The sequence below is a fragment of the Zeus faber genome, assembly GCF_960531495.2.
Source record: "Zeus faber genome assembly, chromosome: 9".
Classification (NCBI taxonomy): domain Eukaryota; kingdom Metazoa; phylum Chordata; class Actinopteri; order Zeiformes; family Zeidae; genus Zeus; species Zeus faber.
In genome coordinates, this window is record NC_137197.1 from 12762744 (window position 1) to 12786947 (window position 24204).

Here is a 24204-nt window from a genome sequence, read left to right on the forward strand (position 1 = left end):
CGGATTGAGAAATTATGACTTAGAATTGCAACAGCTTGCTATTCCTTGCTTTGTTTAACTTTGGTACGGACGAAATGATCATGTTTACCGTGTAAACATCAAATCAAAGCCTTCGTACAGTGTCAGGAGAGGCTCGTGGGAGGGTGTTTTTACGATCAATGTCCAAAATCTCCCACGCAATCAAACGTGGTCCATCGAAATAGTCCAAAGTGCGATATGTGCTCATCAGTGGCTGTAATCTGGCGCATAATGCTCTTTTTTTTTTTGTCACTTTTCACAATGTGCGTCATGTGGCACAAAAGTTTTTACTCTAGTTAAGGAAAAATGAATTGAGAATTAAGTAGTTGAGCTGCTGGAAATGTTTGTGTTGCAGTTTCTCCTGGGCCCTCCGACAGAGAGACAGACAGTGGGGTTGAAAACACACCATGTAATACATGTCGTGGAAAAGGCTCCTCTCCTTTGTGTGCGTGGGAATGGGGGAGTAACTGTTGCTCGATGATTACTCTAACAAGCACCAGGCGTACAGCCACCCCGATTCTTCGCCCAATCACCTCGATCCAAGACAGGTGTGGCCACTCAAACCACACCACCCCCACACCACAATTTGGTTTGCCCTTAAAGACCAAACCAAATATTTACAAACAGGTCAGTCCAGTCCAGTACAGTACAGTCCAGTCCAGTACAGTACAGTGCAGTACAGTACAGTACAGTACATTGAACGAAAACTTGGCGTTGTACAGCATTTTAATGTAAAGCTGAACAAACCAAAAGCATTGAAACTGCTGTTAACACCATACAGAGCATTCCAGGGTTTATATTCCCAAATCAATTTTTGTCCAGAATATCCACGATTTTCAGTATCTAGAACATTTCATTTCTAGGTGGGATAAACAGTTCAATAAACGACTTATTGAATCATCAAACATATTTTTGTATGTTTGTATCAAGCTGCTTATCTGATTTTAATAAGTTCAACAAGCAGCCATGTGTTAATATGCGTTCGCTGAAACAGGTCCCGATGGACAGAACCTCAAATTGAAATAGATTGTATTATATCGGTTTTAGAGTTGTGATATGACTTATTTATTCAAATGAAATTGTTTTATGACTAAGTATTTATGGAGCTAGTTAGCCTGTGTCAAAGGGGAGTTGAGATTTTTACATAATATATTAAAATGAGGCACTGATCATCTCCAATCGGTTTATGGAAATATTTCATTTCAACAAAGTGCATCCGGGTGATATGAACCGCTACCGCGATGCCCTGCCGCGCTGCAAAGAACCGTGAACCGTGATCTATTTTGGGTATAGTTCTACATTGATGAGATGATGAATGTTGCCACTAGAAGTGATGTTTACATTCTTACTGCTGACTTGAGATAATCATGGTTATATTGACATACTGTTGATTTCATTTGATATTTAAAGCAAATATATAAGCAACTCACTGGGGGGAAGACTGGGGCTTTGCTAGAAGGGGACCTATTATGAAAAACAATTTTTTTTCGGTGCTTGTGTATTTGGGTCTCTGATGGGCCTACTAACACACAAACTGTGAAATAAGACAACCCAGCCAGTTAATTGTGAGCTGTCTGTTTCAGAAAATGTGTCATTCAGCAAACCGTTCAGATTTGTTTCCCAAGCCTTGGGTCTCCTGAGAATAAAAACCGCCCCCATCCGAGTAACTCCACCCACGGCTTGAGCGCCACCACTAGCGTGTCCGGTGGGGAAGAGCTAAGCAGGGGAAGTGCTCTGTTGTCGGCTTTTTTTTTTAAAGAAAGAGGAATTAATACCAACTATCCCTGACAAAACTGCAGACGTGTATACATTTTTATTAGTATTATTGGTAACGTTGATCTGCTCCACGGATCGTGCAAGGTTAGAACAAACTTTTAAATGAGGCCATGTAGATCTAATATGAGTGAAGATTCAGCAAATGGATTGCTTATTTCTCACCTCAAATTTGTTCAGAAACAGACAATGGTGAACTGATGTGGTGAAATCAGTGAGAGTTTACGGCGTAAATATAACGGAACCCGGAACGCAAGTTCAAACCCCATTGGCTCAAGGGGTCTCGGGAGGGCGGCGCCACCCACTGAAACAGCCCGTCGAGAACAGGATGGATTAGAGGCATGTTAGAATGGCTAGAATGTGTAATCTGAGTGGTATTTTCAGCAAAAAAAAACTTCAAAGACTTGTTTTGGGGACCTCAGAGACCATATATTAACTTGTGAAAAGAAGCATAATAGGTCCTCTTTAAACCAAATTCAATATGATAATAGGTTATAATACCATAATTTAATTATAGGAACTATTATTAAGTAAGTTAACAGCACATAGAGAATTTCATAGTACCTACGCTAATAAAGCTTAGCCGCCCTCAAAAACCAAAACTAATTGTCACAAAACGTCAACAACACAGCAACAATGGGATTGAGAAAATTTGATTTATTTACCGCTCGTGGCTATATTTGTGTTTGTGTAGCCCTCATTTGGCCAGGTTGGATGAGTGAAACATGCTGAAATAGAAAGAGAAAATTGAAAAAAAAAAAATTTGTAATATAATTATAAAAAACTATAATCCCATTTGACTTGAGCTCCAGTGGTATATTTGGGTATTTACTCATAAACACAAGCTTCTTCACTCAGTGCCAACTCTGTGCTGTAGTTTGTCTCTATTTCTTGCATCCATTTCGTTCCAGGAATATGTGTAGGATGGAGGTAGACTGAATTCAACTAACCCTACATGAAATACAAATATCAAATTTGCATTACATCAAAAATGACGATTTCACACCGTGACTTCTTGTTATTGTAAATTTAGAAAAGACGCTGTGATTAATTCAACATTTTGATTGAAATTTGTCAAACTATACATTGCTTCTCTAAAGTATGACTTTATTATTTTTTCTATTTTTTATCAATTTTGAGTTTGGATTTTGTTTTTGACTTTGCTTTTCTAACGTGCTAACTATAGAATGTAAATTACTATATCTTTGTGATATTGACGGGCGGACATTGTGGATATTTGATGGTATAATTCAATTTTTCTTGAATTTTATGTTTGTAACATGTCTATGGCTCTTTTTCTATATTTTTGATGGGGTGCCTGACTGGGGGGATTCCGTTCTCTGTGTTCCTTGGTGTTCAGTCTTCAAAATTTGGATTTACCAGTTGCCTGTATTGAATTTACGTTTAATCTTATATTTTCTGATAGATTGCGTTGATCAATCTAGTAAATTACAATTACTTACAATTATTTCACCAAAAAACAAAAATCATTTAAAATGATGCTCAGACCCAAATTTGATTTCTTATAATTTATGAGCAAAGTCTGGCAGGTCATGACAGATTGGGCCTTGAGGGCAATAAAAGAGAAAAGACAATTATTTTTCCCATGATGCTGAGCAGCCTTGAGCTGTGTGTGTGTGTGTGTGTGTGTGTGTGTGTGTGTGTGTGTGTGTGTGTGTGTGTGTGTGTGTGCGTGTGCGTGTGCGTGTGTGTTGAATTTGAAATTTTTTCGGCTGCGTCTCCGCTTGAGCCCCCTGCAGCGAAAAGCCAAGAAAGTTGATACCTTAGATGAAAAAATACCATCTATTTCATCTCCTTCCCCTTCACGTTTGTGTCAACAGTCTCTCAGCAACCGTGGGAAACAGGATTCCGGGCATTTTTATGATTTGAAATTCCAATAATATTAAAATATGAATAATACAAGAGAAAATGACCCCCAAAATGATGGTAATAAATAGGAGCTTGGTGGAACAGGCATTTGGTGGAACAGGCATTTGTTGCAGCGATGATTTAATATTAAACTATGAATATATGTCAGATTGCCTTGGTTCATAGCCGAGTTGGGGCTTATTTCTGTGGCAGAGTCCTCGCTCTTCTCTCCTTTACCAACACAAGCTGTTTAAACACATAGACGATGAAATGAGATTTAAAAAATATATTTCTTTATTTTTGTTTCTCTGCCATTGATTAACCATTGTGTAAGTGTTCTACGGAGTACATTTGGAACATTAATGAAACCATTATTAAAAAAAAAAGGAACTAACCCTGGCGTTCTTCTCTTTCTTAAGTCAAATATATTTCTGAAATCACCACCGCTGTCACTTTTTAGCCTCAAAGAAACATTTCAAGAATCATATTCCTAAAATGTATTCATGAATACTATGTTATCCCTTTCATAATGATGATAAAAGCAATTAGGATGACAGCAAAAAAAAAAAAATATATAGGAAATATCCATCAGGGAAAGAACAAGAAAATCTAGTGCAATATATATATATATATATATATATATATATAAATATATATATAAATAGATAGATAGATAGATAGATAGATAGATAGATAGATATACACACACACACACACACACACACACACACAATAATTCTAGCAGATTTGATAAACAACTGATATAACCTAAAAATAACAGAAAAACATTTAAACTAAAATATAAGAATGAAAAAAATGAAGGTTATGTCCAAAAATAACATAATAACTTTAATAATTAAACAGTGGGACAGTTGCATATGTCTGGAAGCCAGAGACACTACATTCTATTAATTAACTCACATCTTGTTGATCCCCAGTGCCGAGTTTATTCTGAGGTCTCCTTGACATGAATTGTGCCGTTGACGTTTCCCTCTACCTGCACCCTGCCTTTCAGACACAGTGACACGGCAGTGAAACATGCATTTTATTCATTTTGAGAGGCACCTGCTGCACACACCTGATCAGCCTAAAAGACAGACAGACAGACAGACAGAAGGACAGACAGGTAGCCTGCCAAAACTGTCCCAAACAGAGTCAATACGCAGTAGGCGAAAGTCAGTGGACCGATGCCAGCGCTGCTAAACAATTGATAGAAACCTGCTGAATATGATGAACAATATAAAGAGAGAATAAAATATCAAGGTGAATGTCAAGAACAACACCATGAAAATAAAAACCAAGAATAGACCAAGTGTCACAAGCCACACAAAAATTGCCGCCACCAGGTCACGGTCCCAAATCGTATTTTGACAAATGAACGGGTTTTGATTTGAACCTAATCCAGTGGTTGGAATAAGTGCAGCAGACTGTAAAACGCTGACTGCTCTTGTGTGAAGGTAGAAACATCACTTTGAAATGACAAAAACCCTCCGTCGTGCACGATGACACCCAGTTCATTTCCATACACATAGTTAAACATTCCTCTGAGCCAGGAGGCGTGGGCTGTAATGCGTCCTGACATACATGGTGGTGACATGGGGACGGCTCATGGAAATGCAACTGCAGATCAAGAACAGTCATTTCAAATAAGAGGGTGGATGAATTGTACTGGAGGAGTGCATTGGTGCCTGGCAGGCGGGGAGGGGGGAGAGACGTAAAATGAACAGGCGAGAGGGGGAAGTTTCAACAATGTGTCCCCTGAATTTGAAATCGAAAAATTATTTCTCAGTCGGAGTCGGGAGCAGAGTGAGGTCCCTGTTAATGGAAGCTGTCTTGGAATGAAGGCGATAGGACGTAAAGTCTCTTACTTACGAATCAAATGGTCGGTTTTATTACAAATTGCATGTTGTGTTTAAACAAGTGTTGGCCTGAGAGTTTCTCAGAAACCTCTGTCGCCCAGAACGTTTATCGTGGGTTTGTTTTGGAAACTGAGTACAATATAAGGGCAGACAGAGACACAGGCAGACAGACAGACAGACAGACAGACAGACAGACAGACAGTTAGACAGATAGATAGATAGATTTTGCGTAGAGCTTGCATCTTCTCCCTTGCCCTTGAGCAAGGCATGGGCTCTAGAACTGGAAGTCGGTCCGTGGGTCGGGTGCTCCTAAACAGTTAGAAGGCAGAGGACAAATCACCCAAAAAGTGCTTCTTGACTTCAACTCTTCTCATTCTACACATGCATAGACACAAGATGTTTTTTTTTACAGTGCTTATTTTCATAAGCGTGCGTGCGCGCGCATGCGCGTGCGTGTGTGTGTGTGTGTGTGTCCCGTCCTTGTGATCTCGGGGGGAATCTTTCAAAATGTGTCAAATGTAACATTAACACCCGGAGACGTGCGTGGCGAGTCCTGGCTCTCTGACGGATGATTCATTCCACACCTACGACCTTGCGGAGTGCCGCCGCCGACCGGAGCCAGACTAAATCCCACGCCTACACAGGATTTAACCTTAAAATGATGAGCCCACCCGAGAGAAAGAACACCAAAAGAGAGCAAACAAGAGAGAGGGAAAAGCGAGGGTGAGGGATGGAGATAGCGAAACGTTCTTTTTTTGTTTTTTTTTACAGAATTGAATATGAACAGATATATTATCAGAACAATGAGAGGTATTGCTCTCAGCGGGTCAAGTGAAATGAAGCTTGTTCATTAAGTCATTTGTCACAGTGACAATATCATGGACCTTCACAGGCCCCAGTATGACGCCCAAATCTGAACCCGTAGAAGGATAAGGAAAATCTTTACACAGTGCTTGTACCCATAGCTCACAAAGAGATAAGTGTTCACTGTGCTACGTGAGAAACTGTAGTGTCTGAGTGAAATTAAAATGCATTTTTGTTCAAAACACATAAATTAAGGAATATACATCTGGTGTGTATGTGGGAAATAACTTAGAGATATGCAAATCTTCCATCTTTCTGCAACAATACTGCAGGCATAATGGGATTTTCGAGTCGGCGCGGACTGATGCTTTTGGTTCTAATGACCTGATGGGTCAAATACATTATCAGTTATAATATATTTACGTCATGTCATTGTGGTGTTGGGGTGGTGTGGTTCAAGCAGCTACACCCGTCTTGGGTCTAGTTAATTGGGCCCGGGATCAGGGGTGGCTGTACGCCTGTTGCTCGCCAGAGCAATCGACGAGCACAGGTTAAATCCCCCCCCCCATACACACACACACACATAAGGAGCCCTTGTCATGACGTGTGGCCATCTTCTCCGGGCTGGTTCCACGCAGCCCACTCTCTATAATAAAATGGTACGTTTCAACACCATCACCTGTGTCTCTGTGTCGGAGGGCCCTGAAAACACCGCTTGGGTGGTGTGTGGCAGGCGAAACTGCCACAGTCATTTACAATGTATGAACCAATCAGATTATTAGACATAAATAGTATTCATGAAATTTACTTACTTCGAAATCACCATAGTCTATATCTGTGTCAGTGATAAGTTCTAAAAGCAAATTCAACTGATATTCATTGTATATATTTTGAATATCAGAAAGGACGGTACCCTGTTTTTTAAAGATCAGTATGGTAAACAGTAAATGGCATTTTAGTTAAATGGTTTTCTCACAAGCGTAGTACCAATAACGTGACTTTTAGTGTGCAATTACTGACAAGTGGGATTGTTTTGTATTTAACTCCCTTCCACTTCGTTTCAGCCTTAGAGGTAGTCTGAGTCAGCTTAGGAAGCTGGGAGCCAGGAGACACTCTAGGGGATAACGTGGGAGAAAGTATGGGAGACAGTCTCAGAGCTAGGAGACATTCTAGGAGCTAGGATACGGTTTAGAAGACAGACTAGAAGCTAGAAAACAATCTAGGAGCCAGTGTACAGTAGGATACGGTCTCCCGGCTAGGGGGCATCGCCTGAGTCAGCGTAGGAGCTACAGTGGGAGACAGCCGAGGGGACGCCCTTGGATGTAGGGGCCGGCGGAGGAGAAATGCCTTAGAGCTATAGGAGACAGTTGGGGACACTGTCTCAGGGCGAGGAAAGTGTGTAGGAGACAATCCAGGAGGTAGACGGTCTACAAAGTAGGAATTAGAGTTGTGGTCTGATGCCGCACTTCAAATGAATATAAACGAACATTGAGCCCAAGGTGACGTACGGCAATTAAAATCTTCAACATAGGGCTTTGATTGGAGATAGGAGAGAGAGAGAGAGAGAGAGAGAGAGAGAGAGAGAGAGAGAGAGAGAGCGAGAGAGAGACCTCAATAAAGCGCCAACACTTAAGTTTGCCACCAGAGCAGCATTGAAAGTCATTTGAGCTTTAATTTCCTGCCGGAGAGAGCGAGCACAACATCCAGCCGGAAACACAGCGTCCAATCAGTTACTCAAGAGCGTCTCTCGCTCCGCCTATTAACATTCACGACACCTGTTCCTTGGTCCCCCGCTCGTTTCTTTTGTCATCTCAAGTAGGCACACGGGCCTCTGCGTGCCATACACACACACACACACACACACACACACACACACACACACACACACACACACACACACACGCACACACACACACACGCACACACACACACACGCACGCACACGCACGCACACACACACACACACACACGCACACGCACACACACGTGCAGCGTAATGGCACTAAAGAGACTATATGAGTAATGCCTCTTCAGTCTCCTCTTGAAATGGGTGCTTATTATGGTCTGTCAAGCAGATGAGTCAGTTTCTGCTGCGGTAACTATGGTGATCAGAGCATCCAATACTACCCTTAAGTGCCCGATGGCCAAAATAAGCCCTTTAACTACCGACCTATCAGACTGAATACAACGACACACGCACACACACACAAACACGCACACACACACAGGCACACGCACACGCGCACGCGCACGCACACACGCACACACACACACACACACACACACATACACACACACCTATTCTGAAGAATTAAGAATTGTAATGAGGATAATTGAATAAATACACAGACCTCTGTGTACCTACAAAACACAAACACACCTCATTTAACTGATTTTCTGTGGATACTCGGTGTCTTCCTATTTAGATACACCACATTTGTCATTTCATTTCAAGTTGAACCCCATTCACAAGACTTAAACATCAGTGCAGTGAGGCAGACTATGTCAGAGAGAAAGCGACGGACGCCATACAAGGAGAGCGGTGGGCGGGTGCAAGGAGAGATAAAGAGAGGCAAAAACAAGCAAGACTGACCTGCCACCCTCCTCTTCTTTACAGAGGGGGCTAGACTAAACCTACACTTTGCCTCCAGATCGACCCGTGCTCGCCCACCTTGCTTGCAGAGCAAACACACAAATCACACAAGACAGGTCATGTGACCACCGGGAAGAACGTAATAAGTGATACTGGCACCAATGGACAGGCACTGAGTATCAGTCTGAAACTGAGATCCTGCTGTGCAGTTCGCAAACCTTCTGTCACCATGAAGGTGAACGTTGTGCTCGTCTGTGCGCTGTTTCTTTCGTTGGAGGGGGTTTTGGGTGATACTCCTGCCAACTGCACATACGAGGACCTGCTGGGACGGTGGGTCTTCCAGCTCTCCAAAGGAGGTCTGGACAAGGATGTCAACTGCTCCGCTGAAGGTACGCTGTCCTCTTCTTTACATCTTCTGGATGCTAAAATTCACAGAACATCCAAGCCCAAATTCAATATACGAGAACATTGATGTAGTTTAAGATGAACCCAGTTGTGTTCTACCTGGTTACTAATTAAATTTCATGTGTGTTATTCCCAGCGACTGATGTGAAGGAGGTGACTGTAATCCTGGAGAGGATGTCTGCAGCCAGAGACGAGCTGGGCAACACCGGCTATTTCACCCTAGTCTACAACCAGGGCTTCGAAGTCATCATAAACAACTACAAGTGGTTTGGCTTCTTCAAGGTAAAAGGATGTGCTTGATGTTTGCTTTCTGTCTATCTTTGATATGTGTAATTGCAGTTCTAACCAACCGTTCGGTTGTAATTCGTACCAAACCGTGCGCCTCGGATGAAATGATTCACAGTACATACTAATATGTGTATTGTTACATCCCTCGACAAGACCAAACACTAAATTAAACTTGTACATTGAACCAATTGCACCAATCTTGTGTTTTCTAGTACGATACAAAGGACGGGGTGGTGACCAGCTACTGTGACCAGACTCTGCCAGGGTGGGTGCATGATGTTTTAGGGAACAACTGGGCCTGCTTTGTAGCGAAGAAGGTCGAACCAATTCCACCTCGCACGGACCGCCCTATTTTGGATATGATCGTAGAGCCCAGGTAAATTGCTTTGGTGGTCGACAGTGGCGTACTTTTTGAAAGTTATTTTGGACAAATCCTCTGCTAATTGACGTTATCTAATGTAATGTAACGTCATGTTACAGTGGCATTTGAAACTTTAGAAAATGATCTTTGCCCTTCAAAGACATGGCGGTGCCTTATCTGTTATCTGTGGCGGTGCCTTAAATATTAGGCATTAAAAGTCATTAAATCATCTTGACGTCAACAATAAGTCAACCAACTTTGAATCCCCTCCATAGCCACCAAGAATTAATTCGTTCCATCAACTCCATCGAGCACACATGGACAGCTGCCCCCTACCCAGAACATGAGACCTACACTCAGCGGGACTGGCTCTTCAGATCTGGGGGACCATCGTCTCGCATACCTATGTGAGTATATTGACTTGTGTTTTGAGATTAAATTAAATGAATGGATGGAAAGGTGAATGAAAAGAAAAGTAGACAATGAGACGGACAGGGACGGATACTTTTTGGAGCTGGCACTTTTTAAAACAGCCATTCAACGTATTTGCGTAATGTATGCACTCCTCTTTACGCTGGTTCCATTGTTGAAGTGGGGTCCGCCTCTCACGGCAAGAATGCAAAGATCAGGAATGCGAAAGAAGCAAACTAGGTTATCAGGTGTTTTAATTTTATATATCTGGTAATGTGACATTCCTATTGACTTCAAAGTATTCTGTTCAGGTATTTTGTACACTAATTCTTTATCCATTGCTCCATAATGCAGTGTGACGGGCTAATATGAGGAACTGTTGCACATTGTACAATGCCGTAGTCCCAACTTGAATTGGTCTCTATCTTTGCATGATCCCCAGTCGGGTTAGACCGGCCATTGTGACCGAGGAAGAAACCAAGATGGTGTCAACTTTGCCTCAGCACTGGGACTGGAGAGACGTCAATGGTGTTAACTACGTCAGCCCTGTCCAAAACCAAGGTGAGTTTTCAACCCCATGCTACATACACCCTGGACCATCAAAAAAATGCCAAGCCATAACCATCTGAAGAAGGTAAAAAGCCTCCTCAGAATGGAGGAAAAAAAGTTTCTCTTGGTGGAAAGATGTATCGGGATGGCCGCTGACACACGGTGTCTCTAAGTTTGAGCAGCTGCCAATTAGGGCAGAATTGCTGAATTGCAGCACACCTACGACACCTACCACCTTCCTCCTTTGGCAGGGCCTGGATCTGTCTTACTATCAGTTTTCCACTCTATGATGTCTCTGCTCGGCCCAGGCTCGTGTGTGTAGAGCTTATGCGTGTTGAGTTGTTGGAGTGCCTGCGAGGTCCGCTATGGCACTGGACTTAGGGCCCTCTGAAGAGATGCTGAAACGCTTTGAATTGCTCCCCTCAAGTTTGCGTCACATTGGTTGTAAGTTGTATCATCGATCGATTGCGGTAGTTTTTTAAATTCGGTTCACAAAAATCAACATGATTGCCATGTGTCTAATCAGATTCATTGTGGCTGAGTCCACACATGAACAACCTACTGTATTTTACCCTCGAAGTAATCCAGGTTTGACCCTTTTTCATCTTCAGTGTGGTACACACTACAAGATAACAAAGCTGATTTTGGGCCGATTCTCCCCTTCCGACAATCGTGAGCAAAGTCAAAAATACTACAAAGCATAACATGCTTTGTAGTATTTTTGGGAATATAACATGCACAGCCAATGTTCACGCTATGTTTTTTTTTTATTTTTTTTTCCCTATTGGATATTCTGTAGAAAATAGTGCAAAAAAATAGCCTGCCATGTTTGTCTACTCTAAGTCACATTTGATCGCGCAAGAGTTTCCGGTTTTAAGGGGCCGGGACTCTGGTAATCTCGCGTAGCCACACCTCTGTGTCAAATCTTGTGTGGTTTTGCGAGATTAGGACACTGGCGGCTGGTAAATGTGGTGTGCTGATTGAGCTAATCATTGCTCTCCACACACTATAGGAACTAAACTGTTACATTTATCATGATATGTCATTATGTGTGGGGTCTCTCACACATCTGTTAAGATTTGAAAGATCTTGTAGTGTGGGCCAGGCTTCAGATTGTGATCCAATGGAAGAATTGGGCTGAAGAAGGTTCCAGATTCAGACTTTGAAAAACCAGGTTATTGACGGAAGACCCTTACAACCCTCACAATACCCTAATAATTGCATTGGTCATCGAGTCTACCAATGTGTGATCTAAACATACTAATTACATCCAAATAACATTGCCATAGGTTCTTCTGACGATTAACCTATGCATCTTTGAGCACTCAAAGTGTTTAAAAACTGAAGCTGCCTTAAGAAACAACCCATAGCAATGTTTAATTAATTTGTTTTGTGTATCAGTTCACCCCGGTGGAAATGGTTTCCGGTCTTGCTCTGTTTCAGGCAGGTGTGGCAGCTGCTACTCCTTTGCCATCATGGGGATGCTGGAGGCTCGCATTCGAATCCTCACAAACAACAGTCAGACTCCCGTCCTCAGCCCACAGCAGGTCGTCTCCTGCTCCAAGTATTCTCAAGGTAACACCGTCACCATTTAGACTGACACTCTGTACCATGAAAGTAACACATACATCTATAAATGGACAGATGAAGTAAGGGAACATGTAAAGTTATCTTAGCATGTATAAAGGTAAATTTGAAAAACTCCTTCCCTCGTCTTTCCGCCTAATCAAATACATCACCACTGCAGTGCAGGGTTTCATTGCTCAACTTCTCTGTGTGGTTGAAGGTTGTAATGGTGGCTTCCCGTACCTTATTGGGAAGTACACCCAGGACTTTGGCATAGTGGAAGAGTCCTGCTTACCATACACGGGGATGGACTCTGAGTGCAGTGTTCCTGAGTCCTGCAGCCGTCTGTACACAGCAGAGTACAGCTACGTGGGTGGGTTTTATGGAGGCTGCAGTGAGACCGCCATGATGCAGGAACTGGTCAAGAACGGCCCGATATCCGTGGCTTTTGAAGTGGGTATTGAAAACACACTGTCAGCAATTATTATGTTAACATCTAATTTTTTCTGAACACACAGACACACACACACACACACACACACACACACACACACACACACACACACACACACACACACACACACACACACACACACACACAAACACAGTTATAGCTGCATTTTCAAACCTGCACCCCACTGAGATTGCATGGACATGATAGATGTTTTTTGCCTCTTTTGTAGGTATACCCCGATTTCAGTTATTATAAGAACGGCATCTACCAACACACTGAGGTGAGGAGAGCTGCCTTCAATCCCTTTGAACTGACCAACCACGCTGTGCTCGTGGTAGGGTATGGCCAATGCCAGGTGACTGGCCTGAACTACTGGATCGTGAAGAACAGCTGGGGTGAGCACTGGGGGGACAAAGGATACTTTCGAATTCGAAGGGGGTCTGATGAGTGTGCTATTGAGAGCATTGCGGTATCAGCTGTACCCATCCCAAAACTGTAGAGATGGTACATTGAAATAGCAATCCCAACGATTTTCAAACAAGTATGGCTAGAAAATATAATTACTTTAAGATTGGGACTTTATTTTCCAAGTTGTGAATTTTAACCAATTCAAGATAATTTTATTTTAAATCAATTGCCCGAGTAGCTTTGAAGTTAAAATGTCCAGTTTTATAATTGTGAATATATATATACTGTATATAAAAAATAAATATGAAATAAATATATATATATTTATTTCAAAATGTATGGACACAACACGGTGAAATTCTTCATGGCACGATCCAAAGCATAGTATATCTTTCCTGATGGGGCCCAGCCATCTCTAGTTTTGAACAATGATTTAGATATGATCAGAACCTGGCTTTAGGAGTTTTTCACATTGAACATGATGAGGACACATGCAACTGATTTCCATTAAGACAGATGCGGTGAGCAACTAACAAAGTTTCAGTAAATTGTATGCCGGAGCTTGGAACCAATACCAGTATTGGTACACAACATTTCATTCTCGGCTGCACTTATTGTAATTGCTCACTTTGATATGTGATCTGCATTTGTTTTAGTCAAATAACAATAAACATTTTGCTGGCTTTTTTTGGCTATTGTCTTTCTTGTATATAATAAAATGTTTCGGTGTCTGTATTAACTTCCTTCCACTTCCACTTCCTTTTGGAGGATAATTTTAGAATGAGAGTAACTTTGTGGATAAAGAATGTTTGCTGTAATTCAGTGTGTAAATCCACATGAAGTAAATGTATCAGGTTTTCTAGTTATAAATATTACACTTCTTTGTTAATACAATCTCAAAACAGACCTAGGCACCGAAGTTAAATGTGGTGTGGGGGTGGTGTGGTTTAAGCAGCCACACCTGTCTTGGTTCTAGGTAACTGGGCCCAGGATCAGGGTGGCTGTACGCCTGTTACTCATTACATTAATCAACGAGCAACAGGTAAAACCCCCATCCCCACACACACACACACACACACAGAGGAAAGGAGCCCTCGTCATACATATCCATCTGCTCTGGGCTTGTTCCGTCTTGCCCACTGGCGACAATAAAACCGGTGCTTTTCAACCCCATCACCCGTGTCTCTGTGTCAGAGGGCCCCGAAAACACCACTCGGGTGGTGTGTGGCAGGCGGATCTGCCACAATGCCTTTTCCAGCCTTGTGACAGAGACGCCACGAAAGAATAAGCTCTGTTTGTTTGTTTCTGTTTGCGAGTAAAAAGGAAGGAGGGAAAAGTTCCATACTTTATCTGCTGAAATTATACTGCTGCGTGGTTAAATATATAACACTGAGAATTTCAAAAACTGACAAAAAAATACGGCAACAAAAACGTAGCAGTACTAGTGAAGTTGATTAGATATATAGATATTGTAGTGTTGCGGGGTAACCGAACGGGGGGAGAAGAACGGCGAGGAGACGATGATGCGTTGGATAGCTCAACCGAGCCCGGTTTTATTGCCTTGCCGCAGCAACAGCTAACCCCAGGTTGAGGTGTCCCCCGGTATCAAAGTGAACCAGGTGGCTAACCCGCGGGCTCTCTACTTGTCTCTCTTCTTCCTCCTTCTCCCCTTAAACCCCCAATCATCCCGCCCCGGAAGAACTTCCTAGCCAATTACCCACTAGGGTGAACGCCTCCCCAACTAAAACATTGCAAACCACAATCGATAAACAGGGACTTATACGCAGTGTTACACTATGTACGCATAAACATATGTTTATTTTTGTTTACAGATCATGAAAACCTGTATTGAATTGAAATGTATGCGATAATTTTGCCACAAACACGCAGTTATTTCGAGGGGCACCTTGGGGAACCCCTGGGCTCCACTAATTTGTTCATTTGATGCCGTAACTCGTAAAAATTCAACCTCCTGGAGTGTACAAAAATAAAAAATAAAAATAAAAAAGCAAAGAACCGGTCAATCGGATCGTAATGCAGATCGAGTTTTATCCAGTTGCCAGAGCTGACGTCACGGCAGCATGACGTCACGCACTGCTAACCGTGAGCCAAGTCCCTTAAACATTGTAAAAAAAAAAAAAAAAAGATACAACAATAACAAAAGAAAAACGTATAATAAAACATTGAAAACAAAATAAAATAAACGTTCCCTTCACTCTGCTCTTTACGTTCCGTTCCATCCGGCAAACTTGCTTGCAGCGCACAGGCGCAGAAGCTGTGGGCGGGTGACGTGGCCTGCGAGGGGGGGCCGAGGTCCCGCTGCTACCGCTCCGCGAGAGGACGACGCGCCGGCTCCGAACCCGCACGCTCCGCCGCGTCGCTCCCCGTCGCTTTGACCCTCTCCGCCATGAGGGCGAACGCCGCGCCCCCCTGCGCGGTGCTGCTGCTGCTGCTGCTGCTGCTGGTGCTGCTCTGCTCCGGGCGGGTCCGGGGAGACACTCCAGCCAACTGCACGTACGGGGACCTGCTGGGACAGTGGGTCTTCCAGCTCTCCCGGGCGGGTCCGGACCGGGACCTCAACTGCTCCGCCGAAGGTTTGGTCCCCGGACAGAGCTCCGTTTGTTCACGTCGCCGACGCGATGGAGTGGAAACATGACAGTGTGGAGTAAATTAGTTTTAACAACACGTTGATTTGGACCGAGTAGAAACACGTCCTCACAAAGTCAAGATAGTGAAAGTGAAAGTAGCACAGTGCCACTGCTTAAGTACATTATGACTTGATCCTAAATGTACTTAAAGTGTAAGTAAGTAAAAGTACTTGATGCCCTGATGTAACAGAGCTGCTATAAAGTGCTACTCTACTTTTCCTGAGTGGATACTCAATACCAGTGATTACAATTTCCCAAAAGAAAACCCGGTGCCTCAACAACTACTGCAATTACAATTGCACCTTCAAATACTTGGGCAGATTGAGAGTTTCCATCAGTTGGGCCGAGTAAAGTCTTTATTCCCCGATGTTCGATGCCGAAAGAAGGCCCCGCTGCGACATGTCGACGTGGTGTTATTTAAAGGTGAGCCCCGTCGCGTGACAGGGGGATTTTGTTGAATTTCCTGCCGTTCCCAGCGACCGAGGCGAGGGCGGTGACGCTGACCCTGGAGAAGCCGTCCGTGGCCAGGGACGAGCTGGGCAACACCGGCTTCTTCACCCTCATCTACAACCAGGGCTTCGAGGTCGTCGTGAACAACTACAAGTGGTTTGGCTTTTTCAAGGTAAAAGGGCGCGCTTGTTGTTTTTTGTTTTTTGTTTTCTTCCGTCTGCCTGAGCGTTATTTGGAAGAGCCTAAGATTCTGTCGTGCATCCAGGTTTTAGTTCTTGACTCTGTATTTGTTCCACTCCAGAGCAGCGGACCCTGCTGTTTAAATATCAGTGAAACCTTTGTAGGGCACGTAAACGTACAACGTAAAGGATTAAATAAAAAGGGCATAAAGATTAAACATGGACTCTGCATTTGTTAGATTTAGAGCTGGCGTTGTTAGTTTTGCTGTCTTGCGTTATTCCCCTTGAATCACGGGGCTTTTGGATAAGGAAAAAGAGGAAGTCTGCAGATGCGTTCTGTCTGTCAAACATCACGCGAGCGTATTCCACTTCCTGGTTCCCGCTCGTGGTTTCTAAGCATGGGCAGATTTATGATTGACTTTGATGACTAACGAGAGAGAGAGAGAGAGAGAGAGAGAGAGATTTTTGATTTTTAAAGCATCTTTATTTTAACAGTTTCTCTAGTTCACAGTTACAGACAATACAACAAACACACTTGGTTCACTAACAGAGTCCTACACGTTAAAAACAGACTGGAAGCACAGGTCGTCCTCCACCAGGGAACAGATGGCGTCGTTAAAACACCACAGTTTGATGAAGACGTCCAGACTCTTCATCAGTCTGTGAAAGTTAAAATCAATCAAGACTCTGGCCCTGACCAACGCTACAAACACTCTTCCTAAAACACTCTCCTTTCCCCTCAGTTTGTTCCTTCTCGTGAGGTAGATGGCCATCTTCGCTTCCCCGACTAGAAAATTAAGCAGTCGCCATTTCTCTGCGTTGGCCCTGTAGTACCCAACCCCAAAAATAAAACAGTTTCTGGACCACTCCTCCTTAAAGAGCTTAAAACTTTCCTTTAAAAGACTAAAAAGCTCTAAAAGTCTGTCGCACTCTGCAAAACAGTGAAACACGGAGAGAGAGAGAGAGAGAGAGAGAGAGAGAGAGAGAGAGAGAGAGAGAGATGATCAGATCTCGCTTCCCTGCTCTACAGAGATTTTCAGGGGGGCAGAGGCTCAAAAAAGCAAAAGGCACATGTACCCCCAGCTCTGGTTCTAGGCATTTTGCTGCTGTGGGCGGTCGGAGCAGCACAGCGGAGCGCGGATCACGGCCCCAATGGTGCCCATCGGGACGCCCGTGATCTGGGCTCCATTGTGCGCACATGCGGGTGCGCCGAGGACATGTTCTCATGAATATATCTTACCCAACCAATCCACTACCAGGATGCTCATACACTCTTAAAAAGAAGACAAAAAAAAAATGCCCCTGATAAAAATGGCAACGTGCCCCTTTGCCCCCCTTTGCACCTTTGCCCATGCTTCTCCACTGTCGGAACACTAGATACAGACGTCTCCCCGTTGCTTTCTATTGCTATGGAGTACGACTACGAGCGGGTAGGAATAAATGCTAAACTAACTATGTCATAAATGAATCGCCTTCTTTCCCCAAGTTTACCTGTAACGGTGTCTTGCATTTGATCTGAAACTCGCCGCTCATTTTATCCCTTGCATATTATCTGAAAAAACTCGTTGTACTGATCGCGCCGATCTTGTGCTTTTCCAGTACAGCGAGGAAGGCGGGGTGGTGACCAGCTACTGTGACCAGACTCTGCCGGGGTGGGTGCACGACGTCCTGGGGAACAACTGGGCCTGCTTTGCAGCGAAGAAGGTTGCTCCGGTTCCACCTCGCAAGGAGATAAACCCCTTGCGACACCTGATAGCGCGCGGGTAAGCTGCTTTGGTTCAACAAAAGTGGCATTTGCAACTTTAGAAAATCCCCATTGTTCCCTAAAAGCTACGGCGGCGCCTTATCGTGACCTTATCTTGGCTTGATACCAGATATTGAAGTCTTACTAAACTGCAGGGTCAAGAGCTAACAAATGCTGAGCAAGCGGAGAAACTGGACTCTGTAGACACACGTGCGGAAAAATGTGTTCTTTGCAGAATCTCTGTTCTCAGCCACTTAGTCATGTGTTACAGTATGCTAGTTGATGCCCGTTCAAGACGTAACAGTTTAACAAAATGTCAATGATTCACTCCTGTGTTCCACAATGGAAGGTTAAACTGCCGGTTAAAGTCAGACACCGGAGAAAGACAAGGTTTGCGCCTCAGCCTCCAGAGCCCTAAAGCCCCCTGCCCCCCGCTGGCTCGCTGTTTATTGATTTATTATTGATTGATTCTTTTTTTTTTTATCGGACAGACCGACAGACAGAGGAGGAACAGTATTAAATGGGCCCTGTGGCTAAATTATTAAAACATTTTAGTATCGATAAGCTCCGACGTTACCAGCACTGTTAAAGGTAGTGGAGAAATTAAGAAACATGAGTTTCTATTTATTTTGGCTATATAACCCGCTTTTGACTTGCAACAAGATTACAATATTGGTCTAAGAGGCATTTTCGCTATTATCAGAAGAGATCTCTCTCTCTCTCTCTCTCTCTCTCTCCCTCCCTCCCTCCCTCCCTCCCAGGCAGAGGTCGGCTCCCTCTGCCTGGCTCTCACACAGGCCGTGGATTGTTCCCCGATCCACCATGCATAATGCGCAGAAAATAAAGCAGTGTTAATTCTGCTCTTGATATTTTTTTAGTTTTTCTCTTAAAAAATTGTTTACAAAATAATAAATAAACTATAAGAGTGGCGTTGAAGTACCAGATCGATACGCAGTATCTGTAAGAGTAGTAGTACGAGGCACGGCGATCGGGGCGTGCGGCGAGGACGATTCAAACATATAAAAATATATTTATGATTCCCCTTATTTATAATTCCTCATTGAAATGGTATCCCTGTGCATGTTTGTAAGCTTTGATCTGTTTTAACCTGTTATTGTAATGCACACTGACAGGAAAAAAACAACAACAAAAAAAACAAATACGACTGCTCGACTTGAAGAATCTCAGTCGACTGACGGGTTTCCAACCCTCTCGACTTTCAGGGGGCAGCCCTGGAGGATTTCTTCTGTGTGTGTCCGATTCTTATTGATTATTTCTAGGGCCGTGCCTGACTCAGAGTTTGGTCAGTCGAATCGGATTCGGCTTTTCATTGCCAACGGAGCGCACGGTTCAATGTGCAGTGCGCACCGAGGAACGGCTCCGTGCCCCCGTGCCCTCCGTTGTCCCGCACCAAATAAAACAACAGAAAACACTGTTTTTAGTTGTTTTATTTTGGGGAACGGGCCGTGGCTCTCCCCAATCGGGTGCACGGAGAGCTGTGTTCACGTGTAAGAGAAAATATATTTATGATTCCCCTTATGAATAATTATAATTTGAAGTCCAATTAAAAAAAAAAAAAAAAAAAAAAAAAAAACAGGAAGAGTGCCCTAACATTTTAATCTTGTCTGATAACGGTTAATTATCAGTTAGCGAGGGTTGGCCATCAGCCAGAAAAGAAATTCTAAATTTGCGTACCTAGATTAGATTGTTAGATCCCCTCCCCTGCCCCGCTGCTGCACAGAGCTGAGCGGTCGCGTGTTGCCTATTAATATTACGCGTGTCACGTGTCCAAATTGCACCAAATTGGACACTGCTCGTCCTTGGGTCCCCGGCAATACACCCGCCAAGTGTGAGGTAGATCGGATGAAGGGTTGTCGAGATAATGGAAGGACAGACGGTCAGATTCCTTTCTTTATAGTTAGATTAGAAAGTTAGATAGCTAGATTAGATGTTTATGTTTCTCTAGTTTAATCTACTCTCCTTTGTGACACGACCAAGGATATAAACACGAATGGATAAAAGAAAAAATCTTGTTTCACGACTGGTAGGCTTTTATGAGCCTTCAGCATTCGCTGATCACTATAATCATGATAATTGGGTATTTGGATTACCTCTGACATTCCTCTGCCCTCCCAGGCTGATCCAGACCCCATACAAAAACAACAGAGACTTAATTGGTTCCATCAACTCCATCCAGAGCTCATGGAAGGCTGCCTACTACCCAGAACATGAGACCTACACTCAGCTGGAATGGTTCTACAGATCCGGGGGACCTGCGTCTCGCATACCTATGTGAGCACATTGACTATATTGATTGTTTTGAGATACACCAATCAGCCGTAACATTAAAACCACTGACAGGTGAAGTGAACGACATTGATCATCTCGTTTCAATGGCACCTGTCAAGGGGTGGGATGTATTAGGCAGCAAGTGAACAGTCAGTTCTTGAAGTTGATGTTTTGGAAGCAGGAAAAATGGGAAAGACTAAGGATCTGAGCCACTTTCAGAAGGACCAAATTGTGATGGTTAGATGACTGGGTCAGAGCATCTCCAAAATGGCAGGTCTTGGTGGGTGTTCCTGGTATGCAGTGGTTAGTACCTACCAAAAGTGGTCCAAGGAAGGACAACTGGTGAACCGGTGACCTGGTCATGGGCGCCCAAGGCTCATTGATGCGCTTTTGGAGCGGGTCAGAGCTGTTTGGGCGGCACGAGGTGGACCCGCACAATATGAGGCAGGTGGTTTTAATGTTTTGGCTGATCGGCGTACAATTGTGACTGGATGGAAAGGAGAATGAAAAGACGTGCAGAGCAAAACCTCTAGCAACAGGAGTCGACATCTAAAGCAGGCTTTAGCAGGCCTCTATCAAACTTCAGCCTCGAATAAACAAACCAGGAATTTCTGTTTTTCGGGTACATAATCAGAATCCGGAGGCAGAAGAATATGAAAATAGAAGTTGACACCGGATCATTTTCATTTCCTCTACTCTCCTATGACTAACGCTGCCTGCTCATGAATGAAAAGTGCACCAGACCGCGGAGCATTCTGTTCCGCTGCGAAAGAATTGTCTGCTGTGATACGGAGCCCGTTCTTCAGACGGTGTCGCGGCGAGAACAGTTCCAAGTTTCAAATTTCAAAATTGTATTATTCACTTGCGCTTGTTACCGGTGTACAATACTGGCGACGTAGACCCCTCCAAGAGGAATCGTATGTACTCTGCGACCCAGTGGAAATGACGGCTTCCATCATCCTGTTTTCTTATTTATTTAAAAAAGATTTCGGCGAAAACTGTCTTTGCCCAACTGTCTCCCCAGTCGCGTTCGGCCGGCCCGCGTGACCGCTCACGGAGCCAAGACGGCGTCAGCGCTCCCTCAGCGCTGGGACTGGAGAGACGTCGGTGGTGTTAACTACGTCAGCGCCGTCCGAAACCAAGGTGAGTTTTGATTGCTGTTCGGCGGGAATGTAAAGATGTTCTCAGAAAGGGAGGGGGCGGGGAAAAGATCTCTCTCGGTAGAAAGCTGGATCAGGATGGCCGGAGACAGCACGGCGTCTTCTAAGTTTGAGCAGCTGCCAATTAGGGCAGACCGCTGAGCTGCAGCACACCCACCACTTCCTCTTTGGCGGGGCCTGGATCTTCCTTACCATCGCTTTCCCACTCTACGATGCCTCTGCTGGGCCTCGTCTGGCACGCGCACGTCGGGTTGTCGGGGTGTCTGAGAGGTCCACTCCAAAAAAAAAAAAATGTTTAAAATTCCGTGGGTGTGAAGTCGTGGGGATGAAGGTGTCAACTTCCGTTTTGATTGTTCCTGGAGCCGGTGCAGGTGATCTCAAGCGCTTCTTCACCGTGAACGGAGGAGGTGTTATTCAATATATAGGTGTTGTTCTTTAAGTGACGGTTTAAATGAACGATGCAAACAATGACAATACGACTCAGTCTGTATTTTATTTTTGGCGCACCACCACAAATATACCTGCGGCAAACATTGCATACTGACTCTACGGCCAGTGTTTGTTGTTCGCTGTCATTAGATTGTTGTATAGTGAGGTAACTAAACCCCATTCAGCCTGGAGAGGTGAGGGACCTGCAGAGGAGCATTCCAACATTTTTTGGGGGGATTCTGTGGGTTGTATGGCATTAAACATATCCTTCAATTCTTGATAAAATTGTTACCATTTTCATCAAATAGATCATCTACAATCTTCGCCTTTACAGTACATACACAGCTTTTTATCAGGATCCAAACCCTTCCTTGGTCAGTTACGAAAGCCTAGTTCTACATAACCTACAATGAATTAATAAATATTTCTCAACTTGTTTCCATATTTCCAAGGCATTAAATATAACAGAGCCCAACCCCGAGTAATAATTGGTGCAATGTCTATTTGAACTTGTTCGGTGCATCAGTTCACCCCGGTGGAAATGGTTTCCGTTTTTGCATTGTTTCAGGCAGGTGTGGCAGCTGCTACTCCTTTGCCGTCATGGGGATGCTGGAGGCTCGCATTCGAATCCTCACAAACAACAGTCAGACTCCCGTCCTCAGCCCACAGCAGGTCGTCTCCTGCTCTGAGTATTCTCAAGGTAACAGTCGCCATTTCTACTGTGATGCTCTGAACCGTGAAAGTAACGCATACTTAATAATATATCACTTATATATTTATATATATACTTCTGTGATTATTTCAAGGACACACTGTTAGCATTTTTATTAATTTGCCTTTTGACTTTTTTTTTTTTTTTTTTTTCCCTCCCTATCTTCTCTGTGTGGTTGAAGGTTGTGATGGTGGTTTCCCGTACCTTATTGGGAAGTACGTCCAGGACTTTGGCCTCGTGGATGAGTCTTGCTTCCCATACAGGGGGAAGGACTCTGAGTGCAGTGTTCCTCAGTCCTGCAGCCGTCTGTACACAGCAGAGTACAGCTACGTGGGTGGGTTTTATGGAGGCTGCAGTGAGACCGCCATGATGCAGGAACTGGTCAAGAACGGCCCAATGGCCGTGGCTTTTGAGGTTGGTATTAAAAACACTGTTGCCAAGTATTCTTAATATTTCTAAACATACACATCGTTAAAGCTGCATCTTTTCATCTGACTGACATTGCATGGACGAAACTGTCTTGCTTCTTTTATAGGTTTATCCCGATTTCATGACTTATAAGGAGGGAATCTACCACCACACCGGCCTGATAGATGCCTTCAATCCCTTTGAACTGACCAACCACGCTGTGCTCCTGGTAGGGTATGGCCAGTGCCACATGACTGGCCAGAAGTACTGGATCGTGAAGAACAGCTGGGGTGACGGCTGGGGGGAGGGAGGATTCTTTCGCATCCGAAGGGGGTCTGATGAGTGTTCCATTGAGAGCATTGCCGTATCGGCTGTACCCATCGAAAAACTGTAGAGATGGTGCATTGCTATAGCAGTCTCGAGGATTCTCAAAAAGGTATGGCTCGTTGCTTTGGATAGGTACTTTTATTTTTGCCGCCAATTTTAGCCAATTCAAGAGAATTTGATTTTTATCCAATTAATTGAGTAGCTGTGAAGTTAAGATCTTTGTTTTTATAGGTGCGGATATATGAGATTTTGCCTTTGTTTATTTTGTAATCGACGTTCACAACACGGGTAAATTCCTATCGTCAAATGTCTTTAATCCCGTGATTCTCAGATGGCACACTCCAAAGCATAGTGTATATTTCCTGCTGGGGCACAGCCTCCGTATTGAACTTTGACTTAAAGGCACAATCCTTATCATTGGACAAATGGCGACCTCTAAAGGAAGCTATATAGACTATACCAAAATCGTCAAAATCGACTGCTCCTCTTCCGCGAGGCTT

General features: G+C 43.8%; 2 protein-coding genes across 2 annotated transcripts in view; both read left to right on the plus strand.

Annotated features, from left to right (window-relative positions):
• Positions 1-9145: 9145 nt before the first annotated feature.
• On the plus strand, positions 9146-13449 carry LOC307234742 (dipeptidyl peptidase 1-like; the record flags this gene model as incomplete). The annotated part of the gene is made up of 7 exons (XM_080006604.1): positions 9146-9305; positions 9458-9603; positions 9822-9874; positions 10824-10942; positions 12374-12505; positions 12717-12949; positions 13180-13449. 7 exons carry the CDS (start codon positions 9146-9148, stop codon positions 13447-13449), a joined length of 1113 nt encoding a protein of 370 aa, XP_079862730.1.
• A 2253-nt stretch (positions 13450-15702) lies between these two features.
• Positions 15703-24204, plus strand: part of ctsc (cathepsin C) — a 9511-nt gene continuing 1009 nt past the window's right edge. The window contains exons 1-8 of the mRNA XM_080007241.1: positions 15703-15952; positions 16483-16628; positions 18235-18398; positions 20516-20671; positions 21693-21811; positions 22826-22957; positions 23151-23383; positions 23505-24204. The exon at positions 23505-24204 is cut by the window's right edge and continues 1009 nt beyond it. Coding sequence (XP_079863367.1) covers positions 15766-15952; positions 16483-16628; positions 18235-18398; positions 20516-20671; positions 21693-21811; positions 22826-22957; positions 23151-23383; positions 23505-23771 — 1404 coding nt within the window. The 5' untranslated portion in view covers positions 15703-15765 and the 3' untranslated portion in view covers positions 23772-24204. The remainder of the gene's footprint in view (positions 15953-16482; positions 16629-18234; positions 18399-20515; positions 20672-21692; positions 21812-22825; positions 22958-23150; positions 23384-23504) is intronic.